Source organism: Podarcis cretensis (assembly GCF_951804945.1).
Source record: "Podarcis cretensis genome assembly, chromosome: 14".
NCBI lineage: Eukaryota > Metazoa > Chordata > Lepidosauria > Squamata > Lacertidae > Podarcis > Podarcis cretensis.
The window spans coordinates 54,041,245-54,065,602 of NC_137183.1; the positions used below are offsets into that span (position 1 = coordinate 54,041,245).

General features: G+C 45.7%; 1 protein-coding gene across 2 annotated transcripts in view; it reads left to right on the forward strand.

Annotated features, from left to right (window-relative positions):
- Positions 1 to 24,358, forward strand: part of FOXK1 (forkhead box K1) — a 90,044-nt gene that overhangs the window by 60,425 nt on the left and 5,261 nt on the right. Inside the window, exons 3-8 of one of the 2 annotated variants that reach the window (XM_079953813.1) lie at positions 12,057 to 12,213; positions 13,882 to 14,028; positions 14,149 to 14,342; positions 19,473 to 19,639; positions 20,717 to 20,998; positions 22,913 to 23,137. In XM_079953813.1, coding sequence (XP_079809939.1) covers positions 12,057 to 12,213; positions 13,882 to 14,028; positions 14,149 to 14,342; positions 19,473 to 19,639; positions 20,717 to 20,998; positions 22,913 to 23,137 — 1,172 coding nt within the window. The remainder of the gene's footprint in view (positions 1 to 12,056; positions 12,214 to 13,881; positions 14,029 to 14,148; positions 14,343 to 19,472; positions 19,640 to 20,716; positions 20,999 to 22,912; positions 23,138 to 24,358) is intronic. The other variant, XM_079953814.1, reaches the window with a different exon arrangement.

Genomic DNA, 24,358 nt, shown 5'->3' on the forward strand with positions numbered 1-24,358 from the left:
TAAACAAACAAATCCTTCTATATATACAATTCTTGTTGTATGTCTATATTCATTTACAGCTACTGTCAGTTACATTAGTCACATTGTACATTTTACTACTTACTGTTTTTATTATCCAGTAAATTTCTTTGTATTTCACATTATGAGGTTTGTTTCAGTTCTACCTTATCTTTCCTATGTACAACATTAATTTTTCCCATTCTTTTTGAAATGTTTAATCGCCCTGTTCTCAAATTTCCCCCGTTAATTTAGCTATTTCAGTGTATTCCATTACCTTCTGCCACCATTCTTCTACTGTTGGCAATTGCTGTTGTTTCCAAACCTGGGCTAATAATACCCTTGCCGCTGTGAGAAAAGGCCTTTTCAGTGGTGGCCCCTTGGCTAGCAGATTTGCTTTGCCGGCTTCTTAGGCATGAGGCAAAGACATTCCTGTCTTCCCAGCTGTTTTTAACTTGATTTGCAGTTTGATTTTTGGCTCGTTTTCAGCGCTCAACTTTTAGCTAGATGTTCTCGATTGTTTCTGGCCCATGGTTTTGTTGCTTTAGGTTTAGGCTGTTTCATGGTGGTTCTTAATGTTGCAAGCTGCTTTTCCCCATAAAAAAGATGAATACGTTTTTAAATGTATTTTCATCAAAAAACAAACCCGGCAACCAGATTGAGCCTAGAACCTCTAAACCTAAGTTTTACGTTCAAGGAATCTATGTGTTTTTGTTTTGTTTTTCCCCACGTGGGGACCTGCGACCTGTGTGCCAACTTGAACGCTTCTCCTGCAAACTCTCTGAAATGCAGGTAACTGCGACGATCGTGGGCTGGAAGCCACGAAGGTTGCTTTGCCAGTATCGCAACAGCAGCTGCCCTGAACATATTGGCGTTCCCTGCGTGGACCACAGAGGACGGCTGCGTTGGTGGCCCATGAGAAAGAGGGGAAACGAAACTCTGCAGGAGCTCGCTGTCAAGGGAAATGAGTGACGCGGAGCCACAGAGCGTGAAAGGGGGAGGCCAGCTTAGATTTGTGTTCATCTTCGAGTCTCAGATCAGTGCAGATTTGATTCTCGAGATAGCTTACATTCCAAAAAAAATATGCTTTCAATATAATTGCCTTGCTTTCTCCCCGGAGATGCGCGTCCTTTGCAAATGTCCGCGGTCTTCAGATGTGTGCATTCTGTTTCTCGTAACGCATGTCTAAATTGAATTGTGCCCTAATTGGAAACAGCAGGGTTTTATGGGGGAAGCATGAGGCTGGAATTGCTCAGATTATCTTCATTGCTTGCTCGCTCTTTCTTTCTCGTTTGGGTCGTGTTGGCAACGCCTCCCGGGAGAGTCTGTGGCTGGCGTGTCAGATTTCGATCTTGCGTATCAAAATGCTCATCAGGATCGCTGGCTGTCTCGGGCTAGCCAGTGGCCACAACACGATGAAGAGCCATGTGCCAGTTTCTGTCGCCTTAGGCACCCTTTAAGTCTGTGCTAGGTTGTGGGTGTTTTCTTTCTGCCTTAGTTTTGCACCTCTAAAATGGGAGCAAAAGTAGCCTCCCCAGAGTTCGTTGTGAGAATGAATAATGCGCTTGATAGAATACAAGGGTCCTCTAACGTGTATCTCAAGTGTGTGCTGTGCAAATAGAAGATGTCATCTAAATCTGGGACGGGTTGGAATCTGTGTTCGAAATTAGCCAGGCACACACTAATACCCCATCCTGTAAAATTCTATCAGTTATGTTTTATCTGCACAATCGGAACAGATTTCTGGAACCAAATTGCTTTTTCTGTGCAGCCTGAGCAGCAGCCGTCAGCATAAAGAAAAAGAGGTCGGAATAGGCCAATATATATGTGGACTGTCGCTGGATCAAGCGACTTTTCTTCTTTAAGTACTCAAAGCTCTTAACCTAGCTGAAAGTTGTCATCTGAACTAGTCAGATATTCAACCGAGAATCAATCACAGTCAGTCCATCAGTTGAGAAATAAGACTTTTAAGCCGTCTTGTCCCAAAATGGCAGCTAGACATTCCATTTTTGGCAACAGCAATCTTGGTTTCAGGAGCCATTTGACTCCTAGCTTATATATCTGAGTTGAGATCTGTGGCTCTCCAGAGGTTGTAAGACTACAAATCCCAGCAGCCCCTTCTGGCACAACCGCAAGCACTAAACCAAGAACAAACCTTGGTTACAGCTCATGGTTTGTTGGGAGTAAGTCAGCTACAAAGCTTTGCACTGAGCAAAACCACAGCTTAGTTTTTGGGGAGCAGTGATAGCAGAAGGGCTGAACGAAGCAGGCTGTATTTTCCTTCTAGCTGGCTCTGTCCAAGCAATAGTTTGGCTGGGCATCGCATACGGATCAGAGCAGTTGAGGACCCCGGGATAGCTCAGGGGCACACAGCGCACCCTTTTCATAGCAAAGGCTTCTGGTTGCCTTGCCGTCATTGCCGTTTAACCGAATCCCAAGCAGCCAGGCTAGAATAGCCCTCTGCTTGAGAGACTCCCGGGATCTGTTCAGAACACAGAGAAGAACTAGGCTCAAAGAATGGCTCCTTAAATTCACTCTATTTAGCCATTCACTACATTTGCATTCCATCCTAACATGCAAAGAGTTTAGTGAGCTTTTGGAGGAGGGCTGCAGCTCGTCAGTAGAAAACATAAGAGAAGAATGGCAGATAAAGTTGATGGACTATACTGAAATGGCTAAAATGACAGGAAGGGTCAGAAATCAGGAAGACCAACATTTTAATAAGGAATGGGGGAAATTTATAACTTATCTTAAAGACCATTGCAAGCAGTTAAAATCATTACAGTAGAACCTCTTCTTACGACCGCCTCTACTTGGGCCCGATCCAAGTTGCGACTGCGGCAAACCCGGAAGTAAATACCAGGTTTGCCGCGATTCGCGCATGCGCAGAAGCGCACCACTGCCAAATGCACCTGCGCACAATGATGCTTCTATCAGAGACCCGGGTCGACTTACGGACGGACCTCCGGAACTGATTACGTCCGTAAGTAGAGGTTCCACTGTATTAGGATTAGAATATCACTTGTAGTTTAGGGTTGAATTCTGGACACAGTGGAGATGCAAAGGATTTGGACTATCATAAAAGATGCGGGAGGAAATAATAGGACCCACAAAGGGGAGGATGGAAGTCCAGAATAGAGAGATAGCTATAGATATATAGTGAGAATCGAGACTCTTAATCTCAGGGCTGTGAATTGGAGCCCCATGTTTTGCGAAAAGTTTCCTGCATTGCAGGGGTTGCACTAAGGACCGTTGTGATCCCTTCCAGCTCTGCAATTCTGCGATGATTCTGTGGTCAGGCCCAGCATCCTGTTCTCACCTGTGGGAAACCCACAACCAGAATTCGAGCACAAGAGCCCTCTCCCATTCCGTGGTTTCCGGCCGCTGATATTCTGAAACATCTTCATCTGTGCACTGCCACTGCGGAGAGTAGTCGTCTATAGTGCTTTCCTCCATAAGTGTGTCCTTTTTATCTGTCCTGAATCTTCCAGCATTCGGCTCCATCGGACGGCCGTGAGTTCTGGTATTATGAGAGAGGGAGCAACGCTTTCCTCTCTCCACTTTCTCGGTGCCACATATATGTTCACAAACTCCTATCATGGTGCCTCTTACATTCCTTTTCTCTAAGGCAAAATGTCCCCAACGCTGCCACCTTTCCTCACTGGGGAGTCACTGTATCCCCTCCCATCATTTGGGTTTCCTTTTTCTGAGCCTGTTCCAGATCCACAATATCTCCCTCATCTTGTTTGCGGGTGGTAGCCCCCTTTTTGCTGCATAAGAATAAGTTGTTGTTGTTGTTTAGTCATGTCCGGCTCTTCGTGACCCTCTGGACCAGAGCAGGCCAGGCCCTCCTGTCTTCCACTGCCTCCCGCAGTTTGGTCAAACTCATTCTGGTAGCTTCAAGAACACTGTCCAACCATCTCGTCCCCTGTCGTCCCCTTCTCCTTGTGCCCTCCATCTTTCCCAACATCAGGGTCTTTTCCAGGGAGTCTTCTCTTCTCATGAGGTGGCCAAAGTCTTGGAGCCTCAGCTTCACGATCTGTCCTTCCAGTGAGCACTCAGGGCTGATTTCCTTCAGAATGGAGAGGTTGGATCTTCTTACAGTCCACGGGACTCTCACGTGTCTCCTCCAGCACCATAATTCAAAAGCATCAATTCTCCGGCCTTCTTTATGGTCCAGCTCTCACTTCCATACATCACTACTGGGAAAACCATAGCTTTAACTATACGGACCTTTGTTGGCAAGGTGATGTCTCTGCTTTTTAAGATGCTGTCTATGTTTGTCATTGCTTTTCTCCCAAGAAGCAGGCGTCTTTTAATTTCGTGACTGCAGTCACCATCTGCAGTGATCATGGAGCTCAAGAAAGTAAAACCTCTCACTGCCTCCATTTCTTAAGAATAAGTACTTGGGTGCTAGTTGGTTTTATTATTATATAGCCTTATTTTACTATTAGAGATGTACCTTGCTACCTCTCTCTCTCTCCCCCCCCCCCCCCCACTGGCAGTTTTCTCTGATGTCTTTTTAATTGGCACGGCAAGCTTGTTAACCTGTAGACTGTATTCAGTGCATAATGGAAAATTTCTAAGACGATCTGCTCCTATTTCCACGTTATCCTAAACCACAAGGCTCTGATTTCGCTGGCTTGGGATGCAGTTCCATTTTTTGTTCCGCGAAGCAAATGCAGAGGCACATGTCTCTGTGTCTCGTACACCAAGGATTGTGGATGTACATGAATAATTCTCGGTCTGTAGGACAAATTGACACACAGAGAGAAGCGAATCACAGCTGGCTGAGTGTGTGATCAACATCTCCAGGTGGAATAATTTTTCCTGCCAGTACAGATTCCAAGAAATCACAAGTCTTGACTGTGAGCAATAGAGCTTGCCCCTGAGTAGCCTTCCACTCAGACTGGGCAGTTGGACCAGCCCCCCCCCCAATGTCTTGCAACCTTCCTCCCCACAGAGATGCTTCTGGCACCGACATTGTGGAGTTTTAGTCATGTGCCGAAGATGCAGAACTTTATCCTAGCCTTTGACAGCTGACAGACAGACAGTTGATAGCTTGATAGATTGATGCTAGATAATAAATAATGGTAGGCAGACATGCACACAACATATGACCTACCCTTCGTTCATTCATTTATACCCCACCCATCTTGACTCTTAATTTGTTTTAAGTGATTTTAATACTGTACAGTGGTCCCTTGATTCTCAAACTTAATCCGTTCCGGAAGTCCGTTCCAAAACCAAGGCGCGCTTTCCCATAGAAGGTAATGCAAAATGGATTAATCCGTTCCAGACTTTTAAAAACAAACCCTAAAACATGAATTTTACTCTCTAACGAGACCATTGATCCATAAAATGAAAGCAATAAGCAATGTACTACAGTCACACAATCAATCAATCAGTCAGTCGCTGAACTGGGTTCCACACTGTCACAAAAAACAAAACAAAAGAGCCACAAAAACAGACAGACCTCAGCGTAACACTCAGAATGGAAGCATCACACTCAAAACGGAGCACGTTTGGCTTCCAAAGAAAGTGCTCTTCAAATAGTTCGTATATTTCTTCCAATCTTCTGTAAATATCTGGTCCCGCAGGTTTCAAATCCTTCCTGTCATTTTGTCCAATTCTGCGTAGTCCATTAATTTTGTCTGCCATGCTTCTTTCGTCGGAATTTCTTCTTGCTTCCATTTCTGGGCTGCAGGGCTGTCTTTCAAGAGCGCCCATGCTGCACTGCAAATTCAGACGTGGGCACACAGACACCGATGCAGAAGGCCTGGCCTTGCAATCTCCCTTCCTCTCCGCACTGTGTCTTAGCAGGCCTTGTTTCGGTAGAAGTAGGAGCTGCGACAGCAATTGCCTCTACCCTGAGTTTGCATTTTGCTTAGCTTTTCGGTGCCTGTGTTGAAAAGCTGAGCTTTGTGGAGGAAGAAGAGAAGACAGACAGACATAAATATCTCACAGAATAAACATTGGTGGTGCCAGCTAAACTATGTCCATCGATTGTATTATTTACTTCCCTATTACATTTCTATCCCACTTTTTTCCTGCAAGGAGCTCAAGGTGTTTCACATGGTCCTACTTTTTTACACACACACCCCCACAACAACCCTGCGAGGTAGACCAGGCCGAGAGACAGCGACTGGCCCCAGGCCACCCAGTGCGCTTCATGGCTGAGTGGCGATTCGAAACCTTGTCTCCCAGATACTAGCCCAACACTCTAACCACTGCACCATACTGCCTGTTGTAGATTTTCCTGATCCTTTGCTGAGGGCATGGAGGGAACGTGTGCCATGCACGACTGTTAAGGGTGCTCTGAGCCCAGCTTCAGCTGGGCATATAAATAACTTATTATTATTATTATTATTATTATTATTATTATTATTATTCTGTTCAGAGTAGATAGCCTGCCGTGGGTGCTGAGGGCTTGCTCCTTGCGAGTGACTGGCTAGCAGAAACCCCACCCTCCGCCCCGGTGCTGAATTGCCCTGTTGCAGTTCACCCTCCCAAAAACATTCCTTCTCTCCCCGTCCTGCACCCAGTCCAATCTGTTTGATCATCTCTCTTGACCTGCTTATGAATCCTCCCAGTTGCTCCTGTTTTGCCTGGGAGAGGCAGTGGTTTCAGCAAGCAGTCATTATTTTTCTGCTTTGTTGCTTGGCACACGTTCTCTCTCTCTCTGCCCCCCCCCCCCAGCTCCCTCCTCCAGATTTATAGCTCGTGCCACGAGTGCCATCTTGTGGCACTTCTCCTCACTGTGATTCTCTGCCACTTTAATTGCATGTCGCTGCCGAAATCTCTTGCAGTGAAAGGGAGTCGCTGCTGATGTGGATTAAGGAGTCTGGTATCAAGGCCAGCAGCTTCCAGATTCTTTCTACCTGTCCCCTGTGCAGGTGCTTGTGTTGGAATACAGGGACGCGGGTGGCGCTGTGGTCTAAACCACTGAGCCTCTTGGGCTTGCTGATCGGAAGGGTGGCAGTTTGAATCCCCATGACAGAGTGAGCTCCCGTTGTTCGGTCCCAGCTCCTGCCTACCTAGCAGTTTGAAAGCACGCCAGTGCAAGTAGATAAATAGGTACCGCTCTGGCGGGAAGTTAGACTGTGTTTCCGTGCGCTCTGGTTTCTGTCACAGTGTCCCGTTGCACCACAAGCAGTATAGTCCTGCTGGCCACATGACCTGGAAAGCTGTCTGTGGACAAACGCCGGCTCCCTCAGCCTGAAAGCGAGATGAGTGCTGCAACCCCATAGTCACCTTTGACTGGGCTTAACCATCCAGGAGTCCTTTACCTTTACCTTAACCTGCTTGTGTTGTAACCACAGGTGAACCATTCCGGAAGCTCTGCAAAACACCCTCTTGGTAGTCAAGGTAACTCCACAATTAATAGGTAGTTGTTGTAGCAAGGAGCTCATATAGGTTTATAGTCACTCGCTTTGATAAAAGCTAATTGTCTGGCTTTGATGCTGGCCTTATCTCTGTGGGGTTTGGTGCGCTGGGCTCTGAGCCCAGAAAGGGGAGTTTGGGTATTTGCCACCTACCCCCTCATCTGGTCAGTAGATAATCTGATTTTTCAGCTTCATGGCTTATCGCCAGCTAAACATCGTGACCTACTGATATGTCACATTGTCTGAAATAAGGATGGAGCTGTTATTCAACTTCGAGATATTTCACTAGCTAAACGTTGTGATACACTGATATATCACAATGTATATCATGGAGCTTAATAGGGGCCTTGACTGGCTTCACAGTTTTTCCCACATAGTCATTTTGTGTGGCACACACACAATTCTGTTATTATTCTGTTCAGAGTAGATAGCCTGCCGTGGGTGCTGAGGGCTTGCTCCTTGCGAGTGACTGGCTAGCAGAAACCCCACCCTCCGCCCCGGTGCTGAATTGCCCTGTTGCAGTTCACCCTCCCAAAAACATTCCTTCTCTCCCCGTCCTGCACCCAGTCCAATCTGTTTGATCATCTCTCTTGACCTGCTTATGAATCCTCCCAGTTGCTCCTGTTTTGCCTGGGAGAGGCAGTGGTTTCAGCAAGCAGTCATTATTTTTCTGCTTTGTTGCTTGGCACACGTTCTCTCTCTCTCTGCCCCCCCCCAGCTCCCTCCTCCAGATTTATAGCTCGTGCCACGAGTGCCATCTTGTGGCACTTCTCCTCACTGTGATTCTCTGCCACTTTAATTGCATGTCGCTGCCGAAATCTCTTGCAGTGAAAGGGAGTCGCTGCTGATGTGGATTAAGGAGTCTGGTATCAAGGCCAGCAGCTTCCAGATTCTTTCTACCTGTCCCCTGTGCAGGTGCTTGTGTTGGAATACAGGGACGCGGGTGGCGCTGTGGTCTAAACCACTGAGCCTCTTGGGCTTGCTGATCGGAAGGGTGGCAGTTTGAATCCCCATGACAGAGTGAGCTCCCGTTGTTCGGTCCCAGCTCCTGCCTACCTAGCAGTTTGAAAGCACGCCAGTGCAAGTAGATAAATAGGTACCGCTCTGGCGGGAAGTTAGACTGTGTTTCCGTGCGCTCTGGTTTCTGTCACAGTGTCCCGTTGCACCACAAGCAGTATAGTCCTGCTGGCCACATGACCCGGAAAGCTGTCTGTGGACAAACGCCGGCTCCCTCAGCCTGAAAGCGAGATGAGTGCTGCAACCCCATAGTCACCTTTGACTGGGCTTAACCATCCAGGAGTCCTTTACCTTTACCTTAACCTGCTTGTGTTGTAACCACAGGTGAACCATTCCGGAAGCTCTGCAAAACACCCTCTTGGTAGTCAAGGTAACTCCACAATTAATAGGTAGTTGTTGTAGCAAGGAGCTCATATAGGTTTATAGTCACTCGCTTTGATAAAAGCTAATTGTCTGGCTTTGATGCTGGCCTTATCTCTGTGGGGTTTGGTGCGCTGGGCTCTGAGCCCAGAAAGGGGAGTTTGGGTATTTGCCACCTACCCCCTCATCTGGTCAGTAGATAATCTGATTTTTCAGCTTCATGGCTTATCGCCAGCTAAACATCGTGACCTACTGATATGTCACATTGTCTGAAATAAGGATGGAGCTGTTATTCAACTTCGAGATATTTCACTAGCTAAACGTTGTGATACACTGATATATCACAATGTATATCATGGAGCTTAATAGGGGCCTTGACTGGCTTCACAGTTTTTCCCACATAGTCATTTTGTGTGGCACACACACATCAAAAAATATGAAACCATATCATGATATGCACATGAAACCAGTTTTTGATAATATATTGCCCAGCCCTGATTTGCTGTATATCACCAGGTCAAAAACCATGAAACCGATAATCACGATATGGGATTCAAACTGGTTTGGGATGATACATGGATATATCGCCCAGCCCTACCGGTCAGATGTCCTGGGAAGACCCGGCCAAAGTGATATATGCTGCTTTCTGTTATAAGGAATATATCAGTGTTCCCTTGGGTCTGGACAAACCATCTCCTTGCTGCAGCGTCCATATGTAAACACTCAGAAACCTCGTGGGCTGGTTTGCTGTAAGTGTACCCCTTTCTCTTAATAAAGCCCTGGACCGATTCACAATATACACAATGCTACTCCCAAGACCCTACAAGACCCCCTTACCACAATCAAAGGCCAGTGGGGCCACAACGTGGGATACGAAATAAACCCTACCCAGTGGATTAACTGTGGGTTCAAGCCTCCCTTCGAATCCATCTCAGTCCAGAGAAGGGGACTCACATTGATTCTTACCTGTAAGGTAAAGGTAAAGGGACCCCTAACCATTAGGTCCAGTTGTGGCCGACTCGGGGGTTGCGGCGCTCATCTCGCTTTATTGGCTGAAGGGAGCCGGCGTACAGCTTCCGGGTCATGTGGTCAGCATGACTAAGCCGCTTCTGGCGAACCAGAGCAGCATGCGGAAACACCATTTACCTTCCCGCTGGAGCGGTACCTATTTATCTACTTGCACTCTGATGTTCTTTCGAACTGCTAGGTGGGCAGGAGCAGGGACCGAGCAACGGGAGCTCACCCTGTCACGGGGATTCGAACCGCCGACCTTCTGATCGGCAAGTCCTGGGCTCTGTGGTTTAACCCACAGCACCACCCGCATCCCTATTCTTACCTGCAGGTTGTACCTAATGCCATGGAAGCTGGTGCTGATACACCCAGGAACCTGGCCTGAATGCTGGAGAGAGTGCACCTCTACAGGCATATATGTATCTGCAGAAAAACACAGAATATTATGGCAGACTCGAGGTTTGGATTTCCGAGGTTTTCCTCCATGTCGCTGAATCTTCACCTGGTCACTTTTAGGATTTCTTCGTTCCAGGACTGGGTCGGTCGTCCAGCTCAGAGAGCCACATTGAAAGCAGGTCAGGGTGGAGCGGGAGTCTTCAGGGCACAAGATTTGTATGTCGTCCTCGTGAATAGGATAAAAGGCAAGCAGTAACTGGCAGACCCCTGCGGTAATTACTTTTCCAGTATTTGAGGGCAGCAAGGTATTAAAACATTTCTTGAAAGCCCCCGAGAAAACTCTGAAGATACGGACTAGAGAAATGATGAATATTGAACAAGCGGTGGCTTCGTTCATTTCCGTCACTTTTCATATATATTAATTTCTGCAATCGGGAGGGCAGAGCTCAGATTCCCAGGAGAAACACTAAGAGGGACATGGACTGCCCAGATACATTTTGAGGGTGGTTCTGCATTATTTAGCTGGTCGGGAAATCCAGCCTCCTTGTCTGTTGAGTTTAACGTTGGTCTGTGAGCAGTGGTACCCGGTTTTGAAGATTTCCTGGGTGATCTCGGCTCAGTGACTTGCCCAGCCAGCGTACCTGGTGGGGTTCTCTTGAGAATAAGATTGTGGTGGAGTGGGGTGTCAATGGATGCTGCTTCTAAGCTTTTCTGGAGAAATTGCAGGGATTAGCCATGGGATACATCACTGTTCCATTTCTATGATGGTTTATAAAGCCGTAAACTGGGAGCTAAATGCTTAAAAGTCCCAAGGATGGCAGCAGGAGAACAGGGCCTTTTCTGCACTGGCTCCCTGTTTGTGCAATGCTATCCCTGGGTGGGGATTGGGTTTTTTTGCCTAGTGTCTTCATTATATATCACCAGGAGAAAATGTTTGTCTTCGACCAGGCCTTTGACCGACTGACATCTTTTACCCCTTTTTAAATGGGGGAGGGAGAGTTCATTGGTTTGGCGGGTGTTTTTCTGTTCTTGTTTTTATTACATACTTTGTGTTTTTTTAATCTTGTATTTTTATTCTGCGATATACAGATGAAGGGCAATATACAAACTGAATAAATCACAGTACAGTGGTACCTCAGGTTAAGAACTTAATTCGTTCCAGAGGTCTGTTCTTAACCTGAAACTGTTCTTAACCTGAGGTACCACTTTAGCTAATGGGGCCTCCCACTGCCGCCGCACGATTTTTGTTCTCATCTTGAAGCAAAGTTCTTAACCCGAGGTACTATTTCTGGGCTAGCGGAGTCTGTAACCTGAAGCATCTGTAACCTGAAGTGCCTTAGTTCCTTGGTACTCAAACAATTTGGAACCCAAACACTGCAAACCCAGAAGTGTTCTAGTTTGCAAACTTTTTTTCAGAAGCCGAACATACTCCGGTTTGAATGCCACACTTCCATTTTGAGTGTTACACTGGGGTCTGTCTGTTTTTGCTATTTATTTTGTGTTTTTGTTTTTGCAGCTCTTCTGTTTTTTTGTGACTGTGTGGAACCCAGTTCAGCTACTGATTGATTGATTGTGTGACTGCAGTACATTGTTTATTGCTTTCATTTTATGGATCAGTGGTCTCGTTAGATAGTAAAATTCATGTTCAATTGCTGTTTTAGGGGTTGTTTTTTAAAAAGTCTGGAACGGATTAATCCGTTTTGCATTACTTTCTATGGGAAAGTGCGCCTTGGTTTTGGAACGCTGATGTGTTAACCTGTGTACCTTGCTTCTGTATATATGCAATAAAGTCCTTCCAATCTTCCTTAAATTCCTTATCATCTCTTCCTCTTCGTTTCATTGTCAATTTGCCAATAATAAATTATTACTATTATTGCTTCTTCTCCACAGTGTTCCCAACTCGTGCCCGGCCAGTCCGCGTGGTGCTGGCTCCTCAGGATACCGCTTCGCACAGAATATTACCTCGGACCTGCAGCTGGTGGCGGAATATGCAGCCAAGGCAACGTCTGAGCAGCAGGCGGATGCATCTGGCGGAGACAGCCCAAAGGTACCACGAAACCTTCCCCTCTTCTTCTGCATCCTTGCAAAGGCCAGGGAGCCCGGCGTTCCATTAATCACTGCTAACAGCGGCAGCTCAGCTGTCAATTCCTCCCCTCTAGGGTCGCGATGGGGTGGGCTCCCTGGTTCCGGTACCAGACAGTTGAGTAAATTGTAGATGCATTCCTGCCAAAGGATTCCCCTCGAGGGTCGAGCGAGAGCTGCTTCTCCTGTCTGGCCAGGCAGGTTGGCCTAACGTTGCATACAAGGTCTCTCTCTCGAGGGTGTCTTGCAAGGGTGTTCGACTCAATGGCACTCTCAGCTTTTCTCCATTGCTGGTTGAAACCATCACTCTTAAATAAGATAAAAGTTGGAATTGCAATACAGTCATACCTCATGTTACGTTTGCTTCAGGTTGAGCATTTTCAGGTTACGTCCCACGGCAACCCGGAAGTACCGGAGAGGTACTTCTGGGTTTCGCCACTCACGGATGTGCAGATGCGCAAAATGACATCATGTGCAGAAATGGCGAATCATGACATGCGCAGACACGGGTTGCGTTCTGTTCATGTTGCGAACGGCGCTCCAGAACAGATCTCGTTCGCAACCAGAGGTATCACTATACAGTGGCACCTTGGTTCTCGAACGGCTCGGCTCCCGGACGCCGCAAACCTGGAAATAAGTGTTCCGGTTTGCGAGCGTTTTTTAGAAGCCGAACATCCGACGCAGCTTCCGATTGGGTGCAGGAAGCTCCTGCAGCGAATCAGAAGCCACGTCTTGGTTTTCGAACGGTTTTGGGAGTCGAACGGACTCCCGGAACAGATTAAGTTCGAGAACTAAGGTACCACTATATCTTGAACACACCACATCAGGAAAAGCCAAGAAGAAAGCAGTTTTTATAAGCAGAAGTGCAATGTCATAGAACTGCAGAGTTCAAAGGGGCCGCGAGGGCAGGAATCGCAACTCAAGCGTCCACGACAGGCGGTCATTCAACATCTGCTTAAAGGATTTTACAAAATAGGTTCAAATCTCTGCTGGTTAAAATATCAGAGGTTGCCTCTGTAAGAGGCGTTATAAGAGGCATCAGCAGAATAATTTCTCTCCAGCATCTGATCAAAGCTCCACCTGGTCCAGCATCAGTGCCTTTGGGAAGCCTGCAAACAGGACACGACCCACCCCTGTTGCTTTCACCGTGAGAAGACTTTATGCAATTAAAAAAGCAAAACAGAGCTTCTCCATCAGTGGCTGTTGGGTCACGTGGAGGAATCACGGTTTGGCCTTAGAAGCAGAGATATGGGGGATTTCCCACTGCGAAACTTTCATTGGGTGGGGGGTGGGGACACAGAAGCGTGGTTTGCTTTTGCCCTGGGACGCATCTGCCTTGCCAGCTGCCGTTGTGCTCAGCAAAATCTCCCCCAAACAGTTGAGCTGCTGTGCCGCCAAAAACTCCCTTGCGTCATTGCAAAAATTTGAAGACGCTAGAAGGATTGAAATAGTAAAGAGTTAAATTGTGCGATTGGATTTGATATGGGATACCTGTTGAAGGGAAGGAAGGAAGTCGTAAGCTCGGCAGAGCAAAAAGGGGTTTTCTTTTTGTAATGTTCAAAATGTTGTTTAAAGGAAATATATATATATAAAACTCCCTTGCGCACCTGTCTTTTGTGCCGCCCACCTGCAGGATGAGTCCAAGCCTCCGTACTCCTACGCCCAGCTGATTGTCCAAGCTATCTCGTCGGCCCAGGACCGGCAGTTAACACTAAGTGGCATCTATGCCCACATCACCAAGCATTACCCGTATTACAGGACGGCGGATAAAGGCTGGCAGGTGAGCAAGAGCCTTGGAGGGGGGGGTCTGCGGAGGTGGAGCTCTCTGTCTCGCTCAGAACAACATTAAATCCACCACTTAGCTTGGGGTCATCATGCTCCTGCCTCTTTCTCCCCGCAGAATTCCATTCGGCACAACCTTTCCTTGAACCGCTATTTTATTAAAGTCCCACGTTCCCAGGAGGAGCCTGGGAAGGGCTCGTTCTGGAGGATAGATCCCCCCTCTGAAGGCAAACTGGTGGAGCAGGCCTTCCGGAAAAGGAGGCAGAGGGGGGTGTCCTGCTTCCGAACCCCCTTCGGGCCTCTCTCATCCCGGTAAGTTGTTCTTGTTCTTGTTGTTGTTTATATCCCGTCTTTTCCTCTGACACAGGGACTCAAGGTGGCACCAGCGGCTGGCATGCGCTTCCCACTGGCAGCCTGCCAACGTGCCAGATTTGGCAAGGCTGAAAGGGGCAGCATACATCTTATCCGCTCAGTCTAGCTTTTGATTAACCATCTGAATAACTATAGGGGGGGATTTTCCAAGTCAAACCCATTTTGCTATGGGTGGCGCTAATCAGCAAGCTATTGGGGAGGGAGATAAGGGACGCTAGCAATAAAGGAGGCTGCCTGGGAGGGGGGAGGTAAAGACAGCGAACTTGCAAGGAGAGGAGACAGGAAGACTAAAGGAATGAGGAGAGAAATTAGAAGAAAAGGAGGAGCAAAAACTGCTCCAGCTAAGCAAAAGACACTAAAGCACACAAGAGGGAAGGGAGTGTTGAAAGGAAGCAGCTGATCGGCAAGCAATCGGGGAGGGAGATAAGGGATGCTAGAGATAAAGTTAAATAAAAAGTTAGGCCAAGACTTTATTTCATCAGACAAAGTAAAAAAAAGAGGAGTTGTGATCTACGCAAAAGAGAAATTATCACCAAAGTTTCTCCTTAAAGATGAACATGGACGATTTGTGGCAATTGAAATACAATTCCAAGGAGAGAAATTAGTAATAATTGGAGTCTATGCACCTAATGAGGGGAAATCAGAGTTTTATAAGAAACTGCATGAGACGTTAATGGACTTTATAGATCGAAATATCATTTTGATGGGAGATATGAATGGCGTTGTCTCGACATATATGGATAAATCTGAAAGACAAGTAGTCACAAAAGATGGAAGACTACCAAAGACCTTTTTTGAATTGACAGACAATATGGACTTGATTGATATTTGGAGAACTAAAAATCCCCTAGGTAGAGAGGGGACCTTCTTCTCTGAAGCCAATTTGACCTGGACTAGAATAGACCAAATTTGGATTACAAGAGGGATGGCACCCAAGATTCGAAAGGTGGAAATCTGCCCCAAAATCTGCTCCGACCATAACCCAGTGAAGATGGATATGAAACTAACACCCACTGGTTCCTTTAGATGGAGAATGAATGACACCTTGTTTAGAGACTCTGAAATTGTGAAAAAGGCCCAAAAAACACTAAAAGACTACTTTGAGATAAATTTGAAGACTACCGTGGAGAAAAGAGTAATCTGGGATGCAAGTAAAGCCGTAATGAGGGGGTTTTTGATCCAGCAAAATGCTATAAAGAGGAAACTTCAAGAGGAGAAGAAAGAAAAGATTTTAGAGAAAATTAGAGAAGGCGAGAAGAGATTAAGGACTAAACCTAAGTCACAGGACATTCTACGAGAAATTAAATTACATCAGGCACAATATCTGAAAATGGTTAACCAGGATATAGAATGGAAAATTAAACAAATGAGACAAAAAACCTTCGAATCGGCCAATAAGTGTGGAAAGCTGCTAGCTTGGCAGCTGAAGAAAAGACAGAAATTAAACACTGTTACCAATCTTGAAGTAAATGGACGAAATATACAAAACCCACGGGAGATTCAAGACTGCTTCCAGAGATACTTTAAACAACTGTATTCACAAGGGCCACAGAATGAGATCAAAATCGAGAAATTTTTGGAAACAAATGGATTACAAAAAATCTCTCAAGAGAATAAATTAATACTGAACGACAAAATTTCTGAACAGGAGGTTGAAGGTGCCATTAAGAACTTGCAACTAGGCAAGTCTCCAGGCCCGGATGGGCTAACCTCCAAATACTACAAAGACATGAAAGATTACTTAATTCAACCTCTAATGGAGGTTGGCAATGAAATTATGGAAGGGAAAAGAGCGCCGGAGTCGTGGAAAGAAGCTTACATCACGCTTATACCGAAAAATGAGATAGAAAAGACACAACTAAAGAACTACCGCCCCATATCCCTACTTAATGTGGATTATAAAATTTTTGCTGATATTTTAGCTAGAAGATTGAAAAAAGTTTTAGCAACAATGATTCATAAAGACCAAGCTGGCTTTCTCCCAGGCAGACAATTGTCAAATAATACGAGAAACTTAATTGACATTTTAGAAAAGCTACAAGTTAATATAAATACAAAAGCTGTTTTAATATTTATTGATGCGGAGAAAGCCTTTGACAATATTTCCTGGAGCTTTATGAGGAAAAATTTGCAAGGGATGGGGGTTGGAGAAAGGTTTGGAAACGGTATAGGCGCGATTTACTCAGAACAGAAGGCAAAATTAATAGTGAATAATGCAGTAACGGAAGAAGTTAAGATAGAGAAAGGGACACGACAAGGCTGCCCAATTTCCCCTTTGCTTTTTATTTCAGTCCTGGAGGTCTTGCTGAATATGATTAGAAGGGACCAACAGATTCAGGGTATACAGGTCGGAGTTAAACACTATAAACTTAAAGCCTATGCAGATGACTTAGTACTGACGCTACAGGAGCCAATCCCTAGTTCTAAAAGAGCACTGGAAATAATACAAGAATTTGGTCGGGTGGCAGGTTTTAAATTGAATAAATCAAAAACTATGGTTTTAGAGAAAAATCTGACAGCAGTAGAGAAGGAAAGGTTTCAGGAAGAAACAGGTTTAATATTGGTGAAAAAAGTGAAATATCTAGGGGTGAACTTGACTTCGAAGAATGTAAATTTATTTAAAGATAATTACGAGAAGTGTTGGTCAGAAGTGAAAAAAGATCTTGAAATTTGGACAAACTTGAAACTTTCCTTACTGGGTAGAATTGCTGTTATCAAAATGAATGTATTGCCAAGAATGTTGTTTTTGTTTCAGACGCTACAAATCATTGACAAAATGGACTGTTTTGAGAAGTGGCAAAAAGAAATTTCTAGATTTGTCTGGCAGGGCAAAAAGCCCAGAATAAAATACAAAATTCTTACTGACGCAAAGGAAAGAGGGGGGTTTGCCCTGCCGGACTTCAAGTTATATTATGAAGCAGCAGCTTTTTGCTGGCTGAAGGATTGGCTACTTCTTGAAAACACGGATATTTTGGATTTGGAAGGATATGATAACGTTTTTGGGTGGCATGCATACTTGTGGTACGGTAAGGCTAAAGTGTACAAGACATTTAAAAACCATATTGTCAGGAAAGCATTGTTTAATGTCTGGATGAAATACAAAGATTTATTGGAAAATAAAACCCCTAGGTGGCTCTCACCTATGGAAGCAAAGGCCTTAAAAAAACTCAATATGGAATCTAACTGGCCAAAATATTGGGAAATTCTGGAGCAGGAGGGAGATAAAATGAAATTGCAAAGCTATGAGAAACTTAAGGATAAGGTGCGAGACTGGTTACATTATTTTCAAATAAGAGAGGCCTATCATTTGGACAGGAAAATTGGCTTCCAGGTGGAAAAATCAAAGTTGGAAACAGAATTGTTAGAACCCAATGCTAAGATATTGTCGAGAATGTATAACTTGCTGTTGAAGTGGAATACTGAGGATGAAACGGTAAAATCTGCTATGATAAAATGGGCACAAGACGTTGGTCATAACATTATGTTTGTTGACTGGGAACAGTTGTGGACCACCGGTATGAAATTCACGGCATGTAATGCCTTAAGAGAGAATATTATGAAAATGATATATAGGTGGTACATGACCCCAGTCAAACTTGCAAAAATCTACCATTTGCCCGATAATAAATGTTGGAAATGCAAAGAAACTGAAGGGACATTCTTTCACCTTTGGTGGACGTGCCCAAGGATCAAGGCTTTCTGGGAGATGATATATAATGAACTGAAAAAGGTATTTAAGTATACCTTCTTGAAGAAACCAGAGGCCTTTCTTCTGGGCATGGTCAGCCAATTGGTGCCAAAGAAGGATAGAACTTTCTTTATGTACGCTACAGCAGCAGCAAGAATACTCATCGCAAAGTATTGGAAGACACAAGATCTACCCACTCTGGAAGAATGGCAGATGCAAGTAATAGACTATATGGAACTGGCTGAAATGACTGGCAGAATTCGAGATCAAGGAGAAGAGCAGGTGGAAGAGGACTGGAAGAAGTTTAAAGTTTATCTACAAAAACACTGTAAAATCTTTGAATGTTGAGGACATTGAAAAGGAAAGAAGGGGTTCTAGTGACTGAGTTAAATAAGAGCACAAAGGGAGGGATCAAGAATCAAAATGAATAAAGATTGAGCTTGCTGAACTAATTATTACATAGAATACAAGATCGGGAGGCGGGTGGAAGTAAGGAAAATAAGGTTTTGAAGGTTATAATTGGAAAGTGAGGGACTTTTTTTGTTTTTTTATGTTAAAATCTCCTTTTTTCTCTTCTTTTTTTGTCTATGTTTTTTTTCTCTTCTGTAATGTTTGTGAAAATTTTTCTTTTTGTAATGTTTGTGAAAATTTGCTTTTTTGTTCTTTTTTGTGAAAAATGCAATAAAAATTATTTAAAAAAAAAAAAAATAGAGATAAAGGAGGCTTCCTGGGAGGGGGAGGTAAAAGCCCATGGATCCTCAGGATTTTTGCATTGGATCACCCCAAATTCACCATCAGATAACATAGCTTGTCCATGGCTACAGCCTGCACCAAAAAAACCACACATCCGCTGTTTCGTGGGGGCCCAATGGTGCAAAAATGTGGTTACAAAGCACGGATCCACATGGATTCTCAGGATTTTTGCATTGGGTAACCCCAAATTCACCATCAGATCACATGCCTGTGGCCACAGCATGAACCACAAAAATCATACATCCACTGTTTCATTCAGAATATTTTTTTTTCTTCTTGTTTTCCTCCTCTAAAAACTAGGTGCGTCTTATGGAGCGAAAAATACAGTACCTCCTAAAAACAAGCCAGGATCAAATTAAAATCTAATTAGATGACTTTCCGCAGGATTAGGGTTGGGAACAGTAAATGCTTATCAGGCCCAGCTGTTTGTAAAGTAAATGGGCGAGGTTGGGGGCATGTGGTTGCTCGGCACTGTGATTCTGGCTGCATGATTCACACGGTCACCAGACCCACACAAATGAAGGAAAATCCGTCCAGTCCAGCGGCTGGCTCTCCTAGTGCCCAACTAGGCGCCTTAGCCGAGCCTCCCTCTGCCCTCGCCTTTGGCTCACTGCCTCCTTGCCTTCCAGGAGTGCCCCTGCGTCTCCGACTCACCCTGGCCTGCTGTCGCCCCACACCAGTGGCCTACAGACCCCAGAGTGCCTGTCCAGGGAGGGGTCGCCCATTCCGCACGACCACGACTTCGGCTCAAAACTAGCCTCTGTCCCAGAGTATCGGTATTTGCAGAGCGCCCCCGGTGAGTAAATTGCGGCGTTTCTTTGCGGGAGAGAAGGAATTGCATTATTTGGTGTGGCAGCAGCTGCCCTTGGGAACTCCCTGCCTAATGACCACACGCAGGCGCCTTCTTTGTATAAGCAGCCCAAGATTTGCATGGGGGGGGCATGTTCCTGGTCCCTGCGCGCATAAGCCCACCCTCTTCTGAGTCCAAAATAATCCGCACGTCAATTGAAAGCGTGCAAAATGGTCACAGCTTGTACTCTTTTCGGTGCCTGCTAGAATAATTTTGGTGCAGAGATATACAGAATGCTGGTGTGTATTTTAATCTGCCTCCAGCCCACTGCTGATTTTTTAAAAAGTTTTAAATATTTGGGGTTGGGGGGGGGGTTATAATATTTTTTATTGGTTTTTACAAGAACAAATTTAAAATAATAAAGGGAAAAAACTTTTACCATATCCATATATGAGATTCTCTGAATCTCACGACTTCATTCCATGGAGGCTGCGATCCAACAGCAGCCAAAGGAACTTTGTTTTGGAGTAACACCAGTGCTATTTTTCTGTGGAGACACAAGGGGACGCATACCCCTACACATTTTGTGAATCTAACAGGAAAAGAAATCCGTTGTATTTATTTTCCCTGATTTGAACTGTATTTATTTTCTCCCCGGTGGTGATTTTCTTCAGTCAAAATGAGAGTATCCCTAAACATTTTTTTAAGAAAAAAAAGCACTGAGTTATATCATAAAATTAGATATCAATGGAAAGATAATTTAATGAAGAATGTAATGCAATAACGTTTGTGAAGGATTATTTATTACAACAGCAGTCATGAAGAAGAAACGTGAAACACACAGGAAAAATGAGATATACAGGTTAAGTTGCCATGTTGGCACTTGGCGATAAATAAGTGGGTTTTTTTGTTGCAGTTTGGACACTCGGTCTGTAATGAAGGTTCGCCATCACTGTCTCAGAGTCATTGAGCTGCAGCGGACAGGAGTTGGAGCCCAGCAGCCTCCCTGCTTTCCCTGAGCGCTGGTGCTCTTCGGGTCGAAGCCCCCTCCTATTCCATTTTCCCTTTTCCTTTTCTTTCCAGGCTCGCCCGTGAGTGCCCAGCCGGTGATCATGGCCCTCCCTCCCCGGCCCTCGGCCCTCGTGGCCAAGCCGGTGGCCTACATGCCAGCCTCCATCGTGACCTCTCAACAGCCTTCAGGTCACGCCATCCACGTCGTCCAGCAGGCCCCCACGGTCACCATGGTCAGGGTGGTGACCACCTCGGCCAACTCGGCCAATGGGTACATACTGACCAACCAGGTGCCGGCTGCGGGCGCCCACGAAGCAGCAGGAGCCGTCTTGGACCTGGCTGGTGAGACCAGAGGTAGCCCCACGGGGAACGCTTTTGCCTGTCCTTTTGCAAACCGCTTTAGTAAACTCACACAAAAAAACCCGGGAGATTCAGCTGGCAACTTCATTGTACACCTTTAGGTGCCAGGTGAAAACGTTCCTGTTTAGCCAGGCCTTTGGCTGGTTGGCATACGATGCCCTTTTAAAATTACAGTGGTGCCTCGCAAGACGAAATTAATCCGTTCCGCGAGTCTCTTCGTCTTGCGGTTTTTCCGTCTTGCGAAGCACGGCTATTAGCGGATTAGCACTATTAGCAGCTATTAGCGGCTTAGAAAAAGGCGGGGAAAAGGGAAAAAACTCGCAAGAACTCGCAAGACATTTTGTCTTGCAAAGCAAGCCGATAGGGAAATTCGTCTTGCGAAGCACCTCAAAAGACGGAAAACTCTTTCGTCTAGCGAGTTTTTCGTCTTGCGAGGCATTCGTCTCGCGGGGCACCACTGTAATCAAGTACCCAATCCATCTGTCGGCTGAGAGATTTAAATCTTGGAACAAGGCTGCCCTCGAGTCCCTGCGGATTGGGTAAACCAGTTAGGAGTGGGGTACATATTCAAGCATGTGGGCAAGCTCTCTTCATAAGGGATTTAACGATAGCATCCTTCAATTGTAGCATATGGACTGGAAACACAGGGCTGTAGAGGCTTTGCTCCATTTGACACTTGCACTACAAGTCATCACTAATAATAATAATAATAATAATAATAATAATAATAATAATTTCATTTATCTACCACTTATATGCCAAAGTGTTTTCTAGGTGGTTTACAACTGTAAATAGGACACGGGTGGCTCTGTGGTCTAAACCACTGAGCCTCTTGGGCCTGCCGATCAGAAGTTCGGCGGTTTGAATCCCCGCGACAGGGTGAGCTCCCGCTGCTCGGTCCCAGCTCCTGCCAACCTAGCAGTTCAAAAGCATGACAGTGCAAGTAGATAAATAGGTACCACTGTGGCAGGAAAGTAAACGGTGTTTCCGTGCGCACTGGTTTCTGTCATGGTGTCCTGTTGCACCAGAAACGGCTTAGTTCTGCTGGCCACATGACCTGGAAAGCTGTCTGTGGACAAACGCTGACTCCCTCGGCCTGCAAGCGAGATGAGCGCCACAACCCCATAGTCACTTTTGACTGGACTTAACCGTCCAGGGATCATTTACCTTTTTACAACTGTAAAATCAGTCGGTTATTAAAATGCACAATAGCACTGAGACCTCCTTAATTAAAAGAAAGAAGCGCAACAGTTAAAACAATCAGATCGGACGTTCATTTCAAGGAAACACTGGCCTGGCCTGGTGTGTCTTCAGGAAGCAGCTCTGACATCTGGCTCTCGTATTTCAGCAGGGAGACCCTGGTATTTAATACAGAATAGATCGGATGAATAATTAACCAAAGGCAAAACTGCAGAGCTGTAAATCCAGTCCTCTCAAAGCAATATTACATCACATAAATTTAGTTGTCCAAATAACTCTCTGTTGTCCTGAGCATCTATGTGATTTTGCTGCTGCTCTGACAGATAGCCCAAAGTCAGGCCTTTCTGTCTCCACGGAGGCTAAGAAAGCAAGTAAATAAATAAGATGTCCTCTGGAATCAATCAGCGTTCATTTCACTTGAACTCGGAAAGGAGAACTTTTACTGCAGCTCACTTTGAGAGATGGGGGCGTGAGGCATGCCCTCTGTCTCTCCGTTCCCTGCAGAGGCACTGGTGGAAATTGCAGGGGTTACTGAAAATAATATTTCCGTACCGCTCATCCAGAGGAAGGGAGTAAGAAGTGAAACAGGGTGGAGGAAACAGGCCTCCGAGGCTGCATGGGCAATAACAGGGACAATTCAGCACAGTTCTCTGACTCTACCCAGAATGAACAGCCAGGTCAACAATTGATTCTTTCTTTCTTTTGCAGGGATGGATGAGAAGCCAACCATTGCATTTGCTGCAATCCCCACTGCCAGCCGAGTTATTCAAACCGTGGCCAGTCAGATGGGCCAGGGGGTCCCGGGGCAAACAGTCACCATCCTCCAGCAAGCAGCGCCCATGACCATTGGGCAACACCAGCTTCCTGTCCGGGCAGTGACGCAGAACGGGAAGCATGCCGTGCCCACCAACAGCCTGTCTGGCAGCGCTTACGGTAGGCCATTCCTCCCTCTTCTCTCCATTGCCCTTGTGCCCCTGGGGTTCCCGGGACAAACCGTGGCATCTGTCTTCAGGCCCCGAGGTCTGGGCTGCACCCTTCAGCCACAGAAGCGATACTGGGAGGAGTGCCTCTTCCTGTTTCATCCTGCCTGCTCCTGAGATCAGCAGGAGAAGCTCTGCCGGAGGCCCTACACGAGCCTCTTGGGACAAGGCCTTTTCGGCTGTGGCACCCCGGCTCTGAAGAAGCCACAGCATATCGCCTCCGACAGTTGAGGCAGAGCATAGCCTTTGTGGCTAGCAGTCATCGATAGCCCTCCCCTCTTCCATGAATTTGCCCAGTTCTGTTTTAATGCCATCCAGGTTGGCAGCTGTCCCTGTGGAAGTGAGTTCCATAGATTTAACTATGTGTTGCCTGAAGAAGTGCTTTCTTTTCTATGCCCTGAATCTCCCAACGTTCAGCTCCATTGAATTTCCATGAGTTCTAGTTTTAGGAGAGAGGGAGGAAAGCATTTCTCTGTCCACTTTCTGCACGCCCCAAATAATTTTACAAACTTCCATCATGTCTCTCCTCTTACTTGCCTTTTTCAATAAACCGCAACCTTTCCCAACCCTTCAATCTCCTTTTTGAGGCAAGGCAACCAGAATTGGACACAGTATTGCAAATGTGGTCGACCCAGAGATTTTTGGAACCTCATTATGATCCTAGCAGTTTTCTTCCAGTAACAAACACTGCGTCAACATCATCCTTGAGCTCTCCATTATGTCCCCCTGGCCTCATTCCTGGTTGCTCACCTGCAGTCCAGACCCCACGGGAATATATGCGACATTAAGGTCCTTTTCCTTGACATGCACCCATCGATTTGCACACACTTAGACGGAATTGCATTTCCCATTTTACCTCCCATTTGCTCAGTTTGGAGAGGACCCTTTGGAGATCTCTGTAATGACCCTTAACAATTTGTGTTACGGTGATTGGTTTTAGGGTTCCCCCCCCCAAGTGCCACTTCGGCTTAGTGCAAGGGTTAATAATAATAATAATCTATTATTTATACCACGTTCATCTCGCCGGGTTTCTCTAGCCACTCGGGGCAGCTTCCAGCAAAATATTGAAATACAATAATTCATCAAATGTTAAAAGCTCCCCTAAACAGGGCTGCCTTCAGATGTATTCTAATGACTTACCACCACCCCTACTTGCAAACAATTCGACTCATGA